The sequence below is a fragment of the Vidua chalybeata genome, chromosome 10 (assembly GCF_026979565.1).
Source record: "Vidua chalybeata isolate OUT-0048 chromosome 10, bVidCha1 merged haplotype, whole genome shotgun sequence".
Taxonomy (NCBI): Eukaryota; Metazoa; Chordata; class Aves; order Passeriformes; family Viduidae; genus Vidua; species Vidua chalybeata.
Window position 1 is genome coordinate 24,207,520 of NC_071539.1, and position 22,276 is coordinate 24,229,795.

At 41.8% G+C, this 22,276-nt stretch overlaps 1 protein-coding gene across 1 annotated transcript in view; it reads left to right on the plus strand.

The window, feature by feature from the left end:
- LOC128793139 (vesicle-associated membrane protein 2-like) overlaps positions 1-22,276 on the plus strand; it is a 41,439-nt gene that overhangs the window by 15,910 nt on the left and 3,253 nt on the right. The window contains exons 2-3 of the mRNA XM_053952176.1: positions 16,000-16,117; positions 21,152-21,310. Of these exons, the coding sequence (XP_053808151.1) occupies positions 16,000-16,117; positions 21,152-21,310 (277 nt within the window). The remainder of the gene's footprint in view (positions 1-15,999; positions 16,118-21,151; positions 21,311-22,276) is intronic.

The window sequence follows — 22,276 nt, forward strand, 5'->3', positions numbered from 1 at the left end:
TGTTTGGTATAAGATGAGAGTTCAGTGTCTCTGCTCTCCTTGATCATGTACAAATACTGAGGAGATGCTCCCTGTCCCTACAACGAGCTAAATAAACAAGAGATTTTTATCTGCATTCTAGATACTCTGAGTCAGGTGGCTCATTGCTCAGAATTTGTGCCTAATTGGATGGGAATCAAGTAATTCCAAAGATTACAAATGAATCAATACTGGGATCTCACTCTAAATCTTGCTTTAAAGAGGGAGTTGCAAAATTACATTTACTCTCTGGTTGAGCTGGTTGAGAAGTAGACATTCACAAGTTTAAAAATGTAACGGGCAAGCCTGAGGGCGAGGGATTTCCCCTCATAATAAATGAACTGTGGGGTGAAATGCATTTGGGCTGTCTAGATCACAGATGTAACAGGAGAAAATGCAGTGTGTGAAATACGCAAGCACTGAATAAGGGGCAGATTTCATAGCCAATACTCTTTGTAATAATTAACTCTGAAATATTTGTTCAATTTAGTCAACAAACTCCAGCAGGCAGTAATAGATAAAATTTAAAGGAAATCCTGAACTGATTTTTTAAGCTAATTCACTCATCTGTAAACCTCTAAACTTGTTGCAAAAGGCACGTGTTACTTATCTTTCACCCAATTACAAGCTCTTAAAAAAATCGCAAAGCTCTTCATAACAGTGCTTGAAGATTGGTATTTTTGCTGGATAAATTCTGATTAGTGGCTAAATTACAGAAACTAAACATCCATCATGTTAATCAATTGGTCTCTGTACATGTTTTCATGTGTACCCCCAAGTGTACGATTTTGAAAGGGTTGTTAGAAAATGAATTCAAAATGAAACTCTTAGAACCTGACATCAAACTGATCCCAAGAGCGTGTACTTGCCTACGTCTTAACCAATAAACATTCCTTGGCTGCTGTTGTGCTGTGGGAGTCTGTGGTGGAAACGGAGCTCTCTTGGCACGGGCTTCTGCAGGAACTTCAAAGTACTTGGAGTATTTAGAATTGAATTGTTCCATTGTGCTTTGCCAGTAGGACCTTTCTTAATGGAGATGTGCTTGGACCACACATCCAGTGCCCATACATCTGGATTTTCAGGCAAGCATTTTTAATTTTCTTCTGAACCAAGATCAATACGAACATTTGTGGTGGCGTCTTTTATTTGTACTTTCAAAACACCCCACATTTTTCCTGTTGTTTCATTCAGGGCAGCTGAGTGACTGAGTGCAGAAGAAAAGCAGAGGAACAGCATTCTTTGGAAGCGGAATGATTGCTGCTCATGTCTTACACCGCTTCCACATAACGTGAACAGTGTCCTCACCTGGGAGCCACTGGTGTGGCTGAGGTGTAAAACTGAGGAACAAAAGCAACAGCAGAGGCTAAAAAGAGACACATGCAAGGGCTTTAAATGGTGCTTGCTTTGGCCAGCCTTTCCCAGGAATTGCAGTTTGTGTGATTGCCCTTTCTGTATCCTGCTAAACTTGATGGCGTGGTGAAAACCTCAGAGATGCAGATTCCTGAAAGCTGTGGAGAATCAGTAGCCAGGTGGAAAATCAGTAGCCAGGTGGAGGTGAGGCCCTGGGGAGTGCTGGCTGCTGAGGAGGAGTGAGCAGGAGCAGCTCAGGAGCCTCTCCCTGCTGTGTGCAGCTGCAGGGAACTCCCACCACAGCAGCGGTGCTGGTGCTCCCTGGAGGGGAGAGGCTGGAGCAGAGCTGGGGATGGGGCAGGAACTGCAGGAACTGCAGGAATTGCAGGTTAGCAAGTCTTGCAAGATGGTAACAGAGGTCAGCTAAAGGTGTTTGGTGACTGGGGAGGGATGTAGCAATTTCGGATATGAAGCCAGGCTTTATTGGTTTAGTTCCTTGTGGAGCAGTTCATAATACAGCAACAAAGGTTGCTTTTTGCTGACAATTATAACATCATAAAGCAGGGGATAAATGGAGTAATTGTCATTTTAGATCAGGAGAAGGCATAAGGCTCAGTTTTAATAACAGCTCCAAGGGGACCCTAACCATGAAAAAAGGCAGAAATGGATGCAAAGTGAAGAAGTATGATAATACACCATAAGAGTTTGTTCTATAAATAAATAAGCCTGTGGATTGAGTATTTGTCCTGCTTTGATGCATTTCATTTCCAAACAAACTAACACAGAAATGATAAACAAATGAAAATATTCTTTCCCTTTGGACTTTGACTATTGTCTCCAGTTGCACCAGAGGAAGCTGAAGGGTGAGATGGAGCTGTACCCCACTGTTAAAAGCCCCTTGGACATTGCCTGATACACTTTGGAGGTGTAATATTTTACTATAATTGCTTTCTTAAGGAGATGACAGGGTGCTGAAATTGCTGTCACTTTTTCTGTATGAGTTAAACCAAAGATGTGTGATTCAGGCCTACTCACTGACAGAATGCTCTGAATTTACATGATTGGAATGTTCTTCGGATTAAAAGCAATTCATCAGGGCATTTCTCACCAGGAAAATACCTGTGTCAGATTAGCCCCTTTCCCTCTATGATGGGAGGACAGTGATCCTACTGAATTCAAGCAAAATCTCTGAACTACTTGCACAAACCATCAGGTGGGGAGTTACATAATGTCTGTAATTAATCCCTGATATAAAACTCTGCATGTCCAAGATTGAAGGCTGAGCTAAAGTTCCTTTAAAACAAAACAAACACAAAAAAACAAACCTAAAACAAACAAATGCCCCCCAAAAAACCAACCAACCGACCAACCAAACAAAGCACCAAAACAGCAACAAAAAAACCCAGTACAAAGTGGTACTACAAACTTCTGAAAAAGAATCTTTTTCAGAAAACCAGGCCATTCAAATCTATTGAATCCCACGAAATGTTAGTAAAAACATTAATAAAAAACGTTTGGCAAAGGGTGTCAGAAGGTTCTTTCTCATTCTGGTGCTGTTCAGGAAGGCTGGATATGGAAGCAAGCTGCAGGTTCTCTGGAGAGTTGCCATAAAAGGTTGTTATGGGGTGTCCAAATATCAATAACCACTTCCAAACTGTTCTTTTGTGCTGGTTTGAAGCTCCTGGAAGTATTGCTATTAATCCACGTAGGCACAGGGTGCATTGCATCTGATGCTGCAGGGATGCATGTGAGTACCACAATATCATTGCAACTCATAAGAACTTGCATTTGCTGTTAAAAAGCTGTGATGCTGTGCAATCACTTCTAATATTTCTAATGTTTGTTCTAATATTTGTGAGGTCCAAATACTTCTAATATTTGTTGTAATATTTTGGATTCCTCGGGAGACTGACTGGGGGAAAACAGGGAATTTGGTACACCTTTATGCAGATGAGGTCATGGCAGAATGCAAGAGAAGAGTGAGAAACTGGACAGTTGCTCCACTGACAAAACAAGTTGGATCCAATTTTTCTCCTTGTGTTGGCTCCCCTGTGTGAGCACAGAGTAAAACATAATTTGCTTTACCCCTGCTTGGTTGGATGGCGTTAGTGAGACCGTGGGGATTATTACTGGAAAGGGAATGCTGCTCTTTTCACTCCTAAAGGATTCTGTTAGTGTTTAGTGACTAAATAAACAGTGTATGAGCAAAACAAAACCTTTTAAATCAGCAGTAATCCAGAAAGTGAGGTTGTTAACAAAATTGGGGGTTTTTTTGCAGGTTACAGATTACATTTCATTTACTTGAATAACCCAGATTTAGCAGTGTGGAGAGATTAGCATAATCACCAAATATATTAATCTGAATGTAATTTAACAGCTATTGATAAAAATCAAATTATTTCAGCTAGAAATTGATTTTTTTTTTCAAAGGAACTACAGCTTGGAACTGAGACTAAGGCCAAAATGCCACTAAATCCTGATTTATTGTGTTGTGTAGATAGATTATTTCACAGTTTAGTATTTTAAGCCACTACAAGTTTTTTGAATTACAGCAGGGACTAGTGTGTTGATGTTCAGTTTTTTAAAATTGAAATTTAGCCTTCATTTAGCTGTTTCAATTGATAACCCACTAATCGTGGATCATTATGGTTTTGTTTGCTAGACTGGAGAATAATCTAATGTCTGACACCTCCCTGAGCTCTGAAGGTTACTAGTTTTGAGGTGCACATGCACATATATTCATGAGTACATATTTGTGGAATTACTTCAGGTTTTAAGCAGCATAACAAACTCTCGAGCTAGTAACTTCTATGATTTTGAAGTGAATATTTCACAGTTTATTATTTAACTTTTCCGTTCAGAATTACCTATAAGAAGTCTGGTAATCTAATTTATTTTTAATAGTGTGAAAGTAATCTCTGAGAACTTCTATTCAGTGGATTACTTACAAGCTGTTGGTTGTTTTTATTTAAAATCTCATTGTAAAAATGGAAATGTGGTCTTTTCATCTCGGCTGCACTAGTTCTGTTATTTTCTCCTCCATTTGAATGCTGGAATCTGACTTCAAAATCTATTCTCCCAATAACTCTGTAGTTTGTCTTTCTGATAATACTTGCCTTAGTTAAATATTTTAAATAGTCACAGGCAGCAGCTCACAGACTGCAAATGTCAAGATTTTTATGAGTATATTATTAAATTATTTTTAACAAGTTAGTTCTACTTCAGACTAGGGAATTGAATCAAAGCAGTTATAGAGGAAGCACAGAACAGGCTAAAATGTACTTTGCCAATGATTTCATAGACACTTCTCCAGAATAGGTGTGGTTTCTATCAAGGTACAAGTTTACCCAGAGAAAATTACAGCAAGGGAATTCTAGCAAGGAGAATTACTTGTATTCATTTCTGTACTGAATTCCTCTTTGGATATTCAGCCAGTCTAGGGCTTCATGGATAAAAATAAAGAGCTTGATTTTAAGGTTTTCATGCAAGCACCAAGATTTCCTCGTATTCACAGGTCAAAATTCTTTTTTTTTCTGGGTGCTGTGGTCTCCCAGCTGATTCCTGATTGCCGGGCCTGCAATGCTGCAGATGCATTTTGGGCACCCTCACTGGGGACCCTGGCCCTGAGCACTGCAGAGCATCCCTGCAAGGGTTAATGTCCTCTGCCTCGGGAGCTTGGAGGAGTTCAAAGTGCTCAAAGAGCCTCAAAATGTCCAACACAAATACTGCTGGGGAGAGGGACAGATAAGGCAGGGGCAGCACACCTGGGTCAGCTCTGAAGCACCACTCAGTCACCCCTGGAGGTAAGGGGGTGGTCAAGGTGGCTTCTCAAGTCCTTTTTCATATCCATTTTCTCTTTTCTATTGTCCTGGGGGGGAAGGGAAAAAAAAAATTAAAACCTGATTCAGAAGGTAATTTTCTGTCATAAACACTCCCAGTTATGTCAAAATCAGTTGCTTACATTGGGAACTGAGTGACCTTGTGTGGTTAGTTCCCAAAATTTTTACTATCAGTCCAAAGCCTAATGATTTCCTACTGCCATCTAAATAAAATCTAGAGTTTTTTTACCATTACAAGAGTAATCTATTGTTCAGTTAACTTTAAGGTGCCTTCTTGGTGTGAAATGCTTGCTGCCATGTGCCAGCTGTGCATCTGGTACGGAGCAGCCCCTTCCTAGGCCAGCACCAGCAGTGGGAGAGAGTTTAAGGTGGGGCTTACACCTGGATCCTTTTAAAGCAGGTCTGGTCTGTGAAGATTTGCTGCACTCAGTGACCGTGCTGGCTTTCTGGAAGCACTGGGCTGGGCATTGACAGGTGACTGATCTCCATATGGAATATCAGCCACAGGGGAGTGACTCATGCTCTGCAAACCTCCTGCTGCTCAGGAGCTGTCTGTGATGTGAGAGAGTTGGGAAGGTCATGGTAAGGGAAGGGGAAAAGGGCTGGAAGGCAGAGTGCTCCTGACTGCTGCAGGTCATGCCTTAGGATTTTAGCTTTTCTATTTTTCAGATCCTGTGCTGCATTAGGGCATCACTCCATACAGTGTTCGTTACTGTCTTCACATTCACTTCCAAGTTTCAGAGGAATGGAAAGCAAAGCAGAAATGCTCCTTCAGCAGACAGGGAGGCGACTGTTTCCATTTTCCCAGTGAGCCCCAAGGGCTGCTTGTGATGATGCAACTCACTGCAGATTTTCAGGCATTAAAATATCTGGGCATTTTCACAACTAGCAAAAGGCAGTGTCTTGAATGTAACAAGCCTGAAAGATACAATCAGAGTAAACAGCTCTTCACTGAATTAGCAGATGTTTATAGATTTACTGGGGGAAGAAGAGCAAAACTGGTGTTCAGTTTCTGGACTGTGGCATTTTGCAGATGTGCAGGTGTTCACAGCATTGATCCACAGAATGTGGCTGTGGGCCCCAGAAATCACACTGGGGTCCTGGAAATGGGATTTAAACATGGTATTTGTGTAAAGCAGAGGTGGTCATTAAAAAATCAGAGTTGGAGGGAAAGATAGATGGTAAAATATAGGTGGGAGCTTAGCCTAAGAAGAAACCACAAGGCTCTCGGGGATCCCATGAAGATGGGGGAGTTCAGGGGAGGTGGCTGTAATGTTATAGACTTTGTCTATAAGACTAAATCTTACTTTACATATTTTAAGTTTCTGTTAGGAGGTATTTAATGAATTCACATTCATTTACCAAGTGATTTATTTGGCCAAATAATCTCAGAAATCTTTTTTAAAAGGTCTTTAAAGCTCTGGCTTTGATTTATTAAAAATATTTTGTGATTTTGGAGTTGGTTGGTTTTTTTTTTTTTTAATTCAATGAGAACTTGAAATGAGAAGTTACCCTTTATTGCTTTAATGTATTTTATTGGTTAAATAAAATTCCAGTTTTAGGAATTGATGGATGTTGAAACTGGAAAGAAGGGACATGTGTGTGAATAACCCTGTGGGAAGGTTGACAGGACACTTGTAAATGATAGCTGTGCTTCATGGGAGCTCTTCAGGAACTGAACTTGACATTTTGGGAGAAATAAGGGTGAGAGTTTGGGTCTCTGTACGGATCCCTGTGCTGTTCTCTGACACTTGCACAGACTGCTATTTAAGTAATGAATAGGTGGGATAAAATATTCAGTGCAGTTTTCTTGGCTAAGTAGCTAGACAAGATTTAAACTTAACAAGCCTCCTGATAATTAAGCTTTAATATAAGTAGAGGTGGTAATTATCCTGTGAAGTTTAGCTGTGATGGAACTGCCTCTGAATAGCAGTGGCAAATATATAGACAGGCTACAAAAACTCTTCGCTGCTGGTGGAAAAGTGACTTTCTTTCAGCTGTTTTGTTGTTTCTGGGACTTTAAAAACAAACAAACAAACAAAATCAGGTTAAGAGTTGATTTACTTCTAAAATGCAGAAATTCTAAAACTCTTTAATTCTAAAATTTACATCTAAATCAGCAGTGCTGGGAAGTGATGTATAGGAAAATGGGAAGCCCCAAAGCCTCCTGGGTTTTAATCTGAGTCTCTTGACAGACAGGCAGAAAAACCATCTTCACTCTTGAGAAAATATAACTTAAAAGCAAGGAATCATCCTGAGCACTCCTTTGAGAGCCTGCCTTGTTCTCTGTGCCAGAGTTCACTTCTACCTGGCTGCAGCCAGCAACCAAGGGCAGCAGCACATGAGTCAGGGAGCTGGGGATGCTGAGTCAAGGCTGCCCTGCTCCTTCCCTCCCAGCCCTGCTCAGCTGCTCCCTGCTGACTCCTTGGGGTAAACCAAGGAGCTGGAAGCCCACACAGAGTTGGAACAGGAGAAGCCCTCACTGCTTTGCACTGCACAGGTGATGTCCAGCCTCGGGGTGACACATCAGAAACAGGAACTTTGCAGGTAACACCTGTAACACCTGGTACCTCACAGGTAACACCTGCTCAGAAAGTGGAGCTTTGCTCAGAGCTGAGCTGGGTCCTCTGGGGCTGCTCTGGAGCTTCTCCTTGCAGGTTTGTGAATCTGGAATGTCTGCCAGACCAGACCAGGGTGTCCAACCTCACTGGGCTTCTTCAAACCTGCTCCAGCTTTAGAGTCCTGGATTTTGGAAACGTTTCTCTAGCAACATGTTTGCTGTTTATGTCTTTGCCCTGTAGTTCGTTATCGAGGCACACCGCATTTCTTAGCTTCCAGTAAGAAATGGCAGCAATGATGGTGACTCATTGATTGTTTTATTCTTGCTTTGTTTCAGACGTGTCTCACCGAGGCTCTGAGTACAGCTTTGTTCTGTTAGGCTTCCTCTCTCTCACAGCCTGCTGTACTTTGGTGATTTATGCTTTAACCCAGCGTTGTGTGTTTGCAATCAGTTTTCTTTCCCTAATTTCACATCAGTAATTTAGGGCAAGAAAAAGAAAGGCTTTGTGTCATCCAGGATTTTTTTTTTTTTTTTGTTATCCAGGATTTGACTTCTTTGCCAGATCTCTTCTTTGTTTTGGTTTGTTGGGGGTTTGTCACTGTAGCTAAGGGGGGTTGTGTCTTCTTATGCCCAGTAAAAGCACTTTCCTATTTTTGAACTAAAATTCCTTCAATAAACTTTTCTAGGGAGAAAAGTGCACCTCTTCTTGTGATGTCAGCCTTTGGGTTCTGTTTCCAGGTGTGTAACCTCAGTGTGCACGACAGAGCTGAAGGTACTGAAGTACCAAAGGGATTTAAGGACCACTTCAGCTCAAATGAACCACATTAAATGAACCACATTAACATAACTGATGGGGCCAATGGAGCATAAGGAACTTAAGCAAAAGAAAATTCTGGTATTTTTTGTAACCACATGTTCATTTACATACACTAGATTTCATCTATATTGAAATAGTAACCATTTTGAGAGAAAATTAGATGTCAGACCTGATTTTTGTGCCAGTTTTATTGCCTTTAGCCCACATCTTCACCCAGATAACTCAAGGCTAACAAAATGAAAAGCAAAAAAATAATTAAAAAGGGAAAAAAAAGAAGTTTGTGTTCTTTCAGCTGGTGAAGAGAAATTATTATAGGATCCTGAAACCTGCCAATTCTGAAACCTTGTAAGAATTAATAGAAGGTGCAATCAATGCTACCTAGGAACTTGAGATAACACTTCCTTCTGAAAAGTGATTTTTGTGCAATACAGTGTTTTGGTGTTCTTCTGTGTAGACATTGCACTGAAGATAGATTTTAGTTAGTAACTGCTATGAACATATCACAGAAATGATTTTCCATATGTTTTACTAAACAAATTTCTATCTGAAAGCAGACTGATGGAAATTAAGCAAATTATTAATTTAAACAAGCAAAATGTAGAAAACCATAAATTGCATTTGTCTCTTTTTGCAATATAATGTTGATATCTGTATAAATATTAAGAGAAAGTTTTTTTCTTATTGCTTACACCTGTATTTGCTTTCATTCTCTAATGAAAATAAATCTTATTTAGTATAAAAATTACAATTAGTTTCATACCAGCCAATGAGAATTAACCCTTTTCTAAGAAAAACCACACAGTATGGGACTGAAATTGGTTGAAGTCACAGGTCAGTCTGTGGAAATTACCACAAAAGGAGATTTATTTAGGGTTGGTTTGGGCTTTTTTTTTTTTTTTGAGCAACATTCATTTGGCTTAAATAGAGATACTGGAGAAGATAAATCAGTTGGTCATTACTAACTTAACAAATGTTGATCAAACTCAAGATGATGTCTTAGGGTTCCTCTCCTTTTCCTCTGTGTGCATATTTAGTACACCAGATGGTTAATGCAGTCATAATAAACTAGTGGGAATATTTCATTAAATGTGTTCCCAGGACATTAAATGCAGAGTATTATCCTTTGGCTGGTGATCAGAGTAAATATTTGGCAATAAGGGAGAGTCCTTGTAGAATATTGTTGGTAATACATGAAAAGCACATTTGAGAACAGAGCTGTGCTCAAAGCAGGACTTTCATCCCAAAATGAAGACATCTCAAACGCTAATTCCTTCTATACGAGGGGTTTTGTTCTACCACCGATTCACTATTACTCATTACACAGGTGTTACAAATAGCATGAGGAATAATTTGAAATTTGATAGTCCTGGACTAGAATTAGTCTAAGCTTGTAGCCATTTACTTGTCAATAGTCACATTTTTACTGAATACTGAAGGGCTCAGATGGAAAAAAAAGCACAATGAAGAACAAATCTCTGTTCAAGCAGTGATGCTTCCCTTGGAAAGGAAGGGAGCCTCTTTGCTCTTGTTGGGAGCTAATTCTACTCCCTCTGTGAGGTCTCAGAGGGCTGAGAATGTCTTTCTGTAGTCTGAAAATCCCTCCAGCCACAGTCTGCAAATGGCCACTAGCGCAGCAGTGATACTGCTCTGTCAATCAGCTGTTATCTCCTCAGCCTAACCAGTTTTGTGATACCATGGCTTTCTTTACTCCCATTGAGCAGCTTTTTTGTTCCCCTGCAGAAGCAAGACGAGTAGAATGAAAACAAGGATAAACCTAGCTCATTAAAATAGGCTGGTTAGTAACTGGAGGGGGAAAGATGGGCTAGAAATCTGAAATATGTACAGTTAGTGGGCAGCTGGACTGAAAAGCAAATTACCCTACTGAGAGCATCCCAGAAGTGGAGGTGATGGTCTCCAGCCACGGTTGTCTTTTGGAGAGTCCTCTCACCCTGCAGGCAGAGAACATCATTACCTTCTTGTAAGAGGAATGAGAACCTGAAGAACACTTAATTTTATGGGGGTGCTAGAAGTTTCTCTGCAACTCTCCTAATAGAATTAGTGTGTGGTTTTCAAAGAGTAACAGGACCTGCCATTTGACACTATCCCATTTCACTATGGGAAAACAAACAAACAAAAAAAATTGGTAGGAGGTGCTGGAGTGGGTAATTAATGTCTCTTTCCTGGACACAAGGAGAAAAATGACTGTGCTCCCACAGCCGTGGTAGGCCCATGCTGTTGTTAAGTTTGTTCAGTTAAGGACTTGAGTCTGGAAGGCTCAGAATCATAAGGAGTTTAAATACCAATTTCTTTGAGAGGTGACACCTGAATAGAGGAGCAGAGAATTTGAGTCTGCTCTATTGATCAGACTGGGTTTTGTTAGGGTTATGCCAAACCTCACATGGCCATGCTGATTGGTAAGAAAGCTTCTTTAGCTAGGCTTGGCTAAACTGACCTCATGCAGAAATAAAATCCCACGGGGTAGCACCTGATTAACACAAAGCTGGAAACCTGCAAATTCCTCCAGGATGCAGAAATCTCCAAGCTCAGTCAGTACAAGTCCCTCCCTGCAAACTATCAGTGGGAAAATTTGTTTAGCTGTTACTGCACAGGAATAAACAAAGCAAGTCCAAAACTAACAGCAAACCCCCAGGGCTATAGAGCTCCTTCCTTTCCTCAGAGACCCTCGTGCCTCAGAGCTTCCCAGTGCATCCCAGTTCCCTGCACCAGGGACAATGTGAGATGGGTGTGTTTCTGCAGCTGCTCCTTGGGCCAGAATCTTCACTGACATGCACTAAAATAGGGTATACATTTGCATTTGTAGCCAATTTTAATAATTGTTTTAGAGTTGAATCTCAAGAGTACAAAGCTGTGGAAGTGTTCTGATTTATTTCATAGTTAAACAAAGAGGTGTTTGTAGTGTGTTTTTCAAATGCCTTTGAAACCACAGACTGTCAGACTCTACTTCCAAGTGAAGCCCAAATGGGTGGGTGCCTTTTGAAGGGGTTCATGTGGAAAAAGTGTCTTAAATATGTGTAAGTTACAACAGTAAATATGTACTACACAAATATGATACCTGAAGAGTAAAAAAAAAAGAAAAAAAGAAAGGGAAGAGAGGCAGTGCAATTTTGTTTTATTTGAACAACAGAGAAAGGGTTTGAGGAAAGAGGACTCAGACTGGGGTTCTAAAAAAATTGCCTGCTTTTTTTTCATTTTTGGTAGGGATCAAGAATCAGATCTGCTGCATTGATGCACACTCACTGCCCCTCCCCTGAGCTCTGCCAGCTGACAGCCCCTAAAGCTGTCTGATGGGATTCTCACTTCCCATGTGCAATCAGCTTCAGCTGGGTTTCTCACTGTCTTAAACAGAAAATAACTCCAGCTGTTAGAAATAGGTTGTGAGCTCTGGCTTGAGTCAGAGTTGGAGAGGAGCAGGAGGAGGACAGTGAAGAGGGCTGGGCTGCTCTGCCCCAGCCTTTCTGTGCCATGGACAAGTCCCTTCATCCCCTCTACCTGTTTCCAGCCATATGTGGGATAACAGCTTTTCCTTAGCTCAGTGCGGTGTAGTTAGGATAAGGACTTTGAAGGGATTAGGTCCTGTAGTTGGAGGCTTTAAAAAGCACTTTGGATGGATAAAAGAAGATGCTGAAAGCAGCCTTGGAGGTCCTCATGTGAACTGTACCAAGGCATAGTGGTGCCTTGGCATCCTCCTGGTATTTGCCTCTCCCTTCCCTAGCCGGACTAAGTGAAAAAAGATCTGCTATGTAGCTCACAGATATGAACAATAATGAAAGTGTGTGTCAGATGGTTTCCCAAAATATTAGACCATATTAGATGATGGTTTCCCAAAATATTAGACAATCACCCTTAATGCTTTTTCAGCCAGTGCTGAAATGCAGAACAGTAACACTGGATATCTCCAATTCTCTTTAAATTAAGAGTTGCAGCTGCCTTTAACTGTCAGATCTAAACAGCAAGTTGCTTCCAAAACATCTCAGCGAGATGACAAATCTCTTAGTCATGACTTTGACCCACCAGTTTCAGGCCCAACTGGAGGAGCAGAGGATGTCTGAGTCAGCTGACACCATTTTGCTGAATCACTCAGAAAGTCCCTGAACGTTTCTTCCAAGGTGGCTGCAAACACAGAGCCTGCAGTGCTTTCAGTCTGCTGGGCTGCTTGTCTGACTGCTCCAAATGTGGCTGGTGCTCTGATGTCTCAGAGTGGTTGCCATTTAAGAGTATTTTTGACCAACAATAACAGAATTTTGTTCCTCTTTCAAAATTAATTTGACTTGGGAATGGCAGTTCTCAGGACCAATGGTAATTTTTTTCCTTTCCCTAAAAAAAAAGTACACAAGTCTGATGGCTAGGGGCCTAGTGATGGAGCTTTCATATGGATTTTGCATTCTTTGTAGCTCCCCAAAATCATGCCAGACCATGAGAAATTATACTTTAAAGTTGTGATGCTTCATGATATTTCAAAAGGAAGCTTCTACAACATAGTGCTAAGATTTTTGCATAAATTTCTTTGAATAACACTTCTGAGGAATTATAAGCTGATATGACATGGTACAGAGGCAATAATAGAAGAATGATGTAAATGCAGGAAGAATGATGTAAATGTGGGCTGGACTTCAATTCCAGAATTTTTGCTTTATAACATCACAGAGAATGTCTGTGCTTTCAAGTGATGCAGGCCTTCAGCTCCCTTTTTTACCAGAAAGCTTGGATTAGAATTTAGGTAATTAATTAAGATGGGTATGTTAATTACGAGCTAGCTATGCCTTAGCATAAAGATTGTCACCTCTCTTTGGTGGTTGCAGTAGCTCCTGCTGGATGGTCAGGGCAACTGTAAAAACTTCCCATCATCTCCTGCCTTGTGCAGGGAGCAGAGAAGCCCCAGAAAATGCAGTTGAAACCAAATTAGATGGCAGCAAGAATGCTGGAAGAGAAGAACCTTGAAAGTGTCTACTGTATGTCAAGTCATTTTAAGGACAGCTTGGGAGCTGCAAAAAAAAGATGAGAATTACTAGGCAGAAAAGGTGCATGGCAGAGCTCCAAATCTGGAGTTATCTCATAGCTCTGACCAAGAGCATCGCTGAATTTATAAGCTCTGCTTACAGCAAAACATGTGGCAGGGAAAAACTCTTCTCACATCCTCCTCTTCTGTAGTCTCTGGGATTCCAACAGTGCATAACTGAAGAGAGATGCTCTCTTGACGTTTGTAGTAGTGACACAGTGTTTCCACAGACAAAAATCTGCTTGTGTTGATTGGGAGAATGCCTATTTACTTCCTTAACTGCAAAGAAGTTTTACAATTTTCATTTTAGCTCTGTTGTTGTACCAGGATCTCCCTTTGAGGCTGTTGATGCTCCAGGGAGATCTTGTTTTGTGTTGTGTGCGATGTACATTATAGTCAGATTTTGATCCTTTGTGACAACTCAGAATGAATCCTGTTGGGATGCTGGCCTGTGGCCATCGATGGAGTGCTTCCCTGGCAGGTGGCAGCAGCCTCTGCTTTTAATGTTTTTAGTTGTGGCCGTGAGGTCCTCAAAGGATGAGCAAGTAGGATGGTTCAGTTTCTGCGCCTCCAGCTCAAGCTTGCTAATGGCATTCCCACCCCAGTGAAAGAGTGAAGTGTGAGCCACAGCAGTGCTGCAGGTCTGCAAACAGCTGCTCCATCTGTGGCAGCTTCTGGGGGTCAGTGCTGTCCACAGGGATCTCAGCCCTCAGGCAATACTGTCAAACTGAATTTTGCAGCTGAAGGCACCTTTGGGGAGCTAACTTCAGTGCCCCAGGCGTTTTGGCAGTGTATTAATGAGGCTGTAATTCCAGCAGCATTAATCAGAGCCCAGGATGTAGAAGGGAATAATTCACAGAGAAACACTGTGTTCTCTCAGTCTGTCACTGTGGGAAGGCATTGGTAATGCATGAGTGGGATTTGTGATTTCAGTTCACATGCTCAGGGATTTCCTCTGCAGCTTCAGGATGGGTTTTATTTCCCTGTAGGGAGCAGTGAGAGGGGTCCCTTGGAAGAAGAGGTGAGGTTTCGCAGGTGTGGGTGTGAGGGATGACTGGCTGAGGCTCAGGGACCCTGCTCAGGCTGGTGGAGTGATTTGTCTGCACAAACTCACACTCTGAAGAAAGACCAGATGCGTTGCTGGATTTTCAGGACGCTTTGTTTTGTCCTTTGTTATGAAGCAGACTGGAGAAAGCCAGTGTTGAAGGTCAGGAGCTGCTGTGCAGAGGGTCAGGGCTCTGCTCACAGCAGTGCTGCCTACTCATCCAGGGGCTGTGGATATGCTGAAGCTGCTCTGGTGGGCATTCAGGGACCAGGACTGGGGAGGGTCAGCATTGCTGCTGCCAGAGATGACTGACTTTATGCTGTGTGCAATTCTCACCCCCACTTCCTCCTCTGTTTCTCTCCTCTCTTCTGTTTGTGATGGATGCAACCTCCTCCTGTTTCTGTTTGTTTCCTTCTGTTTATCTTTGCTTGGTGAGGTGCAAACAGGAGGAGCAGGGCAGTGCTTTACTCAGCACAGCCCATCTCCTGCTGCATTCACAGAGTACCAGAGCAGAGTGGGTTTCCTTAGTGGGACTTAAGCTCTGCCCTGCTACTCATGCCTGCGATCAGTTTGGCCATTGGCCTGATTTAGGGTAGATCATCTGAGTTGTTTGCCATTTAAAAATGCAGCAAGGAAGGTGGAAGAGTTTGATAAAGTCCCATCAAGAAATAGTGTAAAAACTGATTGTGGTATGAGAAAGAATGGTGTGAGAAATAGATTTGTAGAAAATTTTCAAAGCTTGACAGAAGGCTCACACAGTATGCCTCTGTATACAAACCTTGGGATAAGAAATACTGACTTGGAAATGCCATGCAATAGGACAGACATTGTTGAGAGAAAAATGGAACTAGAAACAAGTTTCAGAGGGTGTCTTTACAAAAAAGACAAGGCTTTAGAGAAATAGAACTATGAAAGATGCATTGTGGTAGGACCCACAAGGGGTAATTTTAGATTATTAACTTTCAGGCATTTACAGCGTGGTGTGGCAAAAGCTGATAGGCCAAGAAACGCTTATGGTGTACTGTAATTAGGAAATAGTTGGCTTCTGATTGTGATGGTGTGAATTATAACATCTGTATTGTCTCACCCTTATCATGAGACTGAAAATGGAATAAGAGTGTTTAAAATGCCTCTCAGAAAATAGCATTGTCCAACAGAATGGAGCAGTAGGGCTGTGATCCAGGAATGGAAAACAGGGATTGAAACAACGGGAAAGTTCTTTGAAGAAGAAGAAGGTACTTTGAAACTTCAAAAGTTCTTTGAAGAAATAGGTACTTTTTAACAGTTCCAGAAAAGGGGTAGTGAACAAATAAGGATGGTTTTGGTCACTTTGGTTCTCTGGTTTTGCCCTAGGTCTGTTCCAGCATCTGCCCAGGGTCCCACAGGGGCTGCAGGGGCTGCAGGGCCCCCTCCTGCCACCAACGTGTCCAGCAACAAGAGGCTGCAGCAGACACAAGCCCAGGTGGACGAGGTGAGTGCTCCAGCACAAGGTGCTGCTGTGCTCGGTTCCTCCCTTGTGCAGCTCCTGCTCATCTGAAGGCAGTGGGTCCAGGAAATGAGATTTATCAGAGGAGGCAGACAGTAAAGAGACATCCTGAATATAAACATCCCTGCACCAGGAACAGCTCAGCAGATTAAATGTGGGCATTGCTGCCAGTTCAGGAATTCCTCCCAGTCAGTCTGGTTAGGAGGAAATGTCATAGTGGAAGCAGCTCTTCTAAGTGTGTTCCTGCACTCCTAAAGGTTAGATGCTAATTTCTCAGACTGTTTCACAGAGACAGAAGACCACCAGCTTCTCCCAGACCGATTAAAACCTCCAGAACTGAGCCTCCGAGGGCGGTGTTCATTAGCAAGCGCTCAATTGATTAATCATCACAATTTATTCCCAAAGAAAGGCACCCACACATGATGTCATAACAGCATCTCTAACAAATCCCCACTCCTATTCTTGATCTTGGAGGACCATGTGCCTGTTCCAGCTTGGATCCTTAAATTCTTGTCTTGGCTGTAGCGGCAGAGTCCATGCAGCTGCTCTGGGAATGGGAGCAGTGAGCACAGCACTGCTCGTGGTCCCTGGCTGTACCAGGAGCACAGCAGCAGCTGTGCCATCCTTACACACCTGCTGGGTGCATTTGTGTGCTGGTATTAAGGAAAGGATATTGTTAAACCCCTCCAAAGACTGAAGTACCTCGTTGCTTACTGTCTGTGGTGAAGTGCACAGAGCCTGTGTGACCCTTAAATGCCAGTTTGATAAAATACACATTAGAAAATATGTACTTACATGCCCTAAGGTCTTTATTTTCAAAAGCTTCGGGCATGCTTTAAAGATAGTAGAGAAGACCTCAAAATATCCAACTCAAATGAATTTCTTAAGATGAGTTAAATATACCTGCCAAAACAGGATTTGTCTTTTTGAGAAGCTTTTCTTTGTTGAAAATCTGGAACAGTGACTTTCTGGTCTCCCCATTGTTGGTGCTCAGATGTGTTCACAACATCCTCTGGCTGCAGAAATGCCTGCAGAAATGTCTAGACTAGGTTCTCTCTTTAGCTCTTTATTTCCTCTTCCAGTGGGGAAAGGAATGTTACATTTTAACTTTTGTCTTTGGTCAGAATAATGAAATAAACTTCTTGTCCTGAACATGTTACATCATGGAGGTCCGGTAATTGTTTATGTGAATGACAGCAAAAGTAACTGTCCCTAAAAGATGATAAAAATTGCTTTTTATTATCTTAAAATGAGTGATGGCTCTCAGATCATAGGGCTCTTCAAGTAGATCAGTAGAGATGGTATCAGTGAGAGAAGTGAACTCCTGCTTTGTGTTGTATTCTGGCTCTGTTCACTCAGACCCATGAAAATACATCTCTTTGTGGAGATGATTACATCATTTTGGCAGTTGCTCTTGCCCAGTGTGGGGGGACAATGAGTAGTTCTTGAATTTGAGGGTTATGTTGGTGAAATCCAGGATTTGTGGGGGTTTTGCCTTCCATTTGAGAGAGAGGCTGCAGTTGATATAGAATCACAGAATGATCTAGGTTGGAAAAGACCTTTAAAGTCATCAAGTCCAACCCATGCCCTAACACCTCCACATCAACCAAACCATGGCACTGAGTGCCACGTCCAGGCTTTGTTAAACCTCCAGGGATGGTGACTCCACCTCCTCCCGGGGCAAATGATTCCAGTGCCCAGTCACTCTTCCAGTGAAGAATTTTTCACAGGTTTGGAGCTGACAGCACGTGGTCAGCAGGTCCTTTTTAGCAGGGAAATCACAATGTAAGAATGGCCAAGGGAGGCAAACTGGCACTTCCAACACTGTGAGGTCGCTGGGCTGATGCTGGTTTGTAACACCAAGGGATCCGGTGTGTGATGCCATGATGATTTTTTTTTTTTTTCTTTTTGTTTTTGTTTAACTTTTATGTATTCTCAATACCCTTAACATGCATATTTGTAATGTTTAAATCTTAATGTCTTAACATAGTCATGGTATTTTGCTAGGCCAGAAGGCCAAACCTCTTAAAAGCCTTACAGCTGGGGACTGGAAAGCCTTATGCTCTCTCGAGATACCAAGGTCCCCTCTAAAACATAGCTTGTAAACTAAAACTGGGCCCATCTCAGGGGGAAAACTTTAGAATAGGGAGATATCACACCATTCATTTAAGCCTCTCATTGAGGCATCTTTTAGATATGCTAATTTGCAAGGTCTGTAAATTTATATACACAATCTACTGTGTGTGCACACACACTGTATTTGGCATATTGCATCTTGATGAATTGTTGTACTGATGCCTTGGAGTGGCTACCTAGAGCAGAGGCTGGACAAGATTCAGAGAATAAAGTGGGTATTTATTGAAGGCCCTCAGTAGCTACACCCTGGGCAGTCAGAAGCCTCCCAGAGGCTGCACCCAAGGTGGACAATGGGCACCAGTTTTTCAGACAATTGTGAGTTTGGTCCATTTACATGTCAGGGGTTAATCCTCCAATTACAGCTTCAGCTAATGAAGTCACTTACCCCCAGTTTGCTCCCCCCAGTTCACTTTTGTTTGTATTTTTGGAGCCTGAGGCAGTGAGGTGTCCTTGACTTTCAGGCCTGGAGAGGAATTGCTGTGTCTGAATAAAAGGAAGAACAGCAGCTGACAGAGAATGGAGTAGAGCGCTAATGCAGTACAGGATCTGAAAAATAGAAAACCTAAAGTCCTAAGGCATCAGTACCATAAAAATATCGAAGTAAAACTCCTTTTATCTCTTACCTGTGGCTTTTCCCGAACCTTGCTCTGCCCTTGTCCCCGGTTTTCGCGGCCCGCAGGTGGCAGCAGAGCCCGGGCGGCGCTCGGGATTTCTGGTGGAAACCAATGCCCAGGGAGAATTTCAGCTATTCCTTATTGCCGTTTCCCCCCTGATTCCTCTAGACATCGTAGAGCTTATTTTCTAAGGCCCAGGCAAACATTTATTCATTTGACAAAAATGAAATCTCACCTGGGCAAATCTCACTGCAGCCAGGTTAGATTCAGTAAGTAGTTCTAGGGAAACAAACAAACAAACAAAACCACCCCAAAAAAACCAAAAACACCCAACAAAACAAAAAAACCCAAACAAACATTAAACCCCCAAAACAAAACAACCTAAAGAAATCCAAAATAAAACAACCCAACAAAACCCCAAAACAAAACAACAAAAAAACAACCTATTAAAAAAAAAAAAAAAAAAAACTCAAACAAAAAACCTCCCAAAAAAACTCCAAAAACCCAAGCAAACAAAAAACCCCACAAATAAACAAAGAAAAACCCCCAACCAAACCTCCAAAAAACTAAGAGAATGGGTAGGAAATAGTAGAGTATTTTGTTTCAGCATTTTCAAACAGTTTATAATTTCACTACAAATCATTGTACCAAGATAAAATTCAACTAAATACTAGCTGAGAAATCAATGTTTAAAAAGAAATTATTATTGTTTTATATGAAGTTAAGTGCTTGGAAGGTTTTGGTTTGGAAAAGCACATAAGAGAATTTGGATTAGTTTTGATAGACAAGTGAAACAAATCTTTTGAGACCTTTTGCCAGTCCTGCTAAAGGTTCTTTCACTACAGATTTCCTCTCACTGTATTTGAATAATGTATCCTTTAAATAATTCTGGATTTTTGCAGGTAATAGTTAAATTTTATTAAATATGTATAACATGGAATTCCTTATTATAGAGTATGAGAATTAGCAGACCATCAGCCTCATTCACTACTAGAAAAATTGGACACAACTTTACTGAGATTGTGACACAGTCTGACATTTTCATTAGTGGTGGCTTTCTACAGGATTTCCATTTAGTTATTGGCTTGCTAGAAGAGGATTTTCACCTTACCCAATGTATAAACAAATGCATGAACAGCCCTTGCCTGTTGTATCCTGGCTGTGCAATGAGCCTGAGCTCTCTGCTACTCTTTGGGCTGAATTTGCTCAGGTAAAACATTCTCCTCCTCCACTTCCAAGCAGGACTTCAAATCATGGCTGAGAAGTCATCTTGCCCAAAAGATCTGCAGAAAGAGAAAATTATTTGGGAAGGAAATGCATACAGTTCCCTTTAGAGTGGCCTTTATCTGTCTGATTTCTCTGCTTCAGGTAAGGAAGGTATTAAATGTACAAGGAAAATAATGGCTTGTTCTTAGTGATGTCAATCAAATTGCGCTGCAGAGATCTTCATCAGGTCTTTGTATCTGTATAAAAGAAGTCAAAAACTTTAATGAAACTAACTGTGGTGTTTCATGATGTCTCCTTATTTTCTACCTCAAAGGGCATCCAGCAGAGTGTGGCTCACTGAGGGTGTTTCCACAGGCTGGGGTTTTGAGGCAGTGCCCAGGGGATGCCATCACACACCATGTGGCAAAGGGCTGGGTATCACTGTCGCTGCTTTTGCACTATTGTAGGGCTAAGAATGATTTATTTCTCAGATAAACATCAGTCTCAGAGGCTGTGAGATTTTAGGGGAGCAAGCATTCAGCCATAGCTCAAAGTAGTAACAAGTTCTTTGTTACAAGGGAATATAGAACTTTTTGATCCAATGGACCACAAGGTTTATTTTGCTTTTGTAACCTATCACCTTTACTTAATTTTGCTGCGCTGCAGGTGCTTTTACCCAACGGGCTTCTATCTCACATATACACAAATGTTTCTGTTATAACCTCTAAACTCTCAGCTACTCTATCCAATTACACCCCTAAACTATAAAGCCTTCACCATCTTATCAGTGCAGTTTCTCACTTTCTTAAGGCATATTCTTACTTACCACTATAGAAACATAAGTTTATGGTTTTTCTGTTTAATATCTGTGTACTTTACTTTTACATCAATCCAAGCTTCTCCCAGGGCTGCAAAGCAAACCCTCTGGTGTCTGTGGAAGTTTCTGTGTTTCTAATTCCCACAGCTGGGTTTAGGATGAGGTGTGACATTCCAGGGTGTGACCAGATGGGCGCCCCTCAGCTTTCCTGTGGGAGGAGTCTCAGGTGTGTCTGTGCCTTCGCAGGTGGTGGACATCATGAGGATGAATGTGGACAAGGTGCTGGAAAGGGACCAGAAGCTGTCAGAGCTCGACAACCGGGCAGATGCGTTGCAAGCAGGTGCCTCACAGTTTGAGACTAGTGCAGCCAAACTGAAGAGGAAATACTGGTGGAAAAATTGCAAGGTAAGGAATATAAATCCTTGTTCGGAATCACTTCATGGCAGGAATTGCTTTCTCTTGCATTTAGTGGGACTTTGCCTGCAGGATGCACTTCTGAGTCATCTCTTCTCGTCAAGGTGAAAAGAAGTGCCTTGACCTCGAGGCTCCAAAAGTCAAGCAACTTTGATCTTTACCAGAACCCATAATTTCTGCAGTATATAAAATGTAGATTTTGGATGCTTCCCCAGTGCCTTCAAATAGGGATGGGAAAGTATTCCATGTCAATTTGTGTCAGTTCTCTGTGGGAACCACAAAACCTGATCAGGTGCAGTAAATTCCAGCAGTGGGAGAAAAGAAGCTTTTTCCTTGCGGGGATCATCAATTTGATTTTTCTTCAGGATGGTAAACCATAAAAAATACCCAAAACTGGGTTACACAAACTTCTGTGAGAAGGGAGAAAATGACAGTCTCTTATGAAGAGGGGCTGGTTAGGATAGAGCAGGACTTTGATCAACCAGCTGCCTTCTCTGCTGTCTCCAAAGTCTAATCCTTTCCCAAGAGCAGAGGAAGCCTCACTCTCCTTTGCTTTTTCAGACCTTCTCCAGCACTTGTGGATTTTGTACTCAGAATCTTCATTTCCTCTTACTCTTCTAAGACTGTTGTCTTTGCTTCTTCCTGCTTATGCACCACCAACCACCATGACCCCTGTGCCAAAGTTCAGCTTCATTTCCATTTCTCAATACCAACTTTCCTGCTGACTGCTTATGTCCATCCAAATAAAACCAGCTGTTCCCAAGGAGGAATCCCACATGTATCCCTCACTAGCTTGTTGTCTGCTTTGTCTCTTCAATCCACAGTGCTATGAAATGTAAAGCAAGACAAAATATTCTGGGTAAACGACATGTAAAAACACTCCAGAAATAAAAGGGTCTACATTAGCAATTCAACTGAGCTGGTCCTCTGGGACTCTTTTAGCTGGTGCTCAACTGA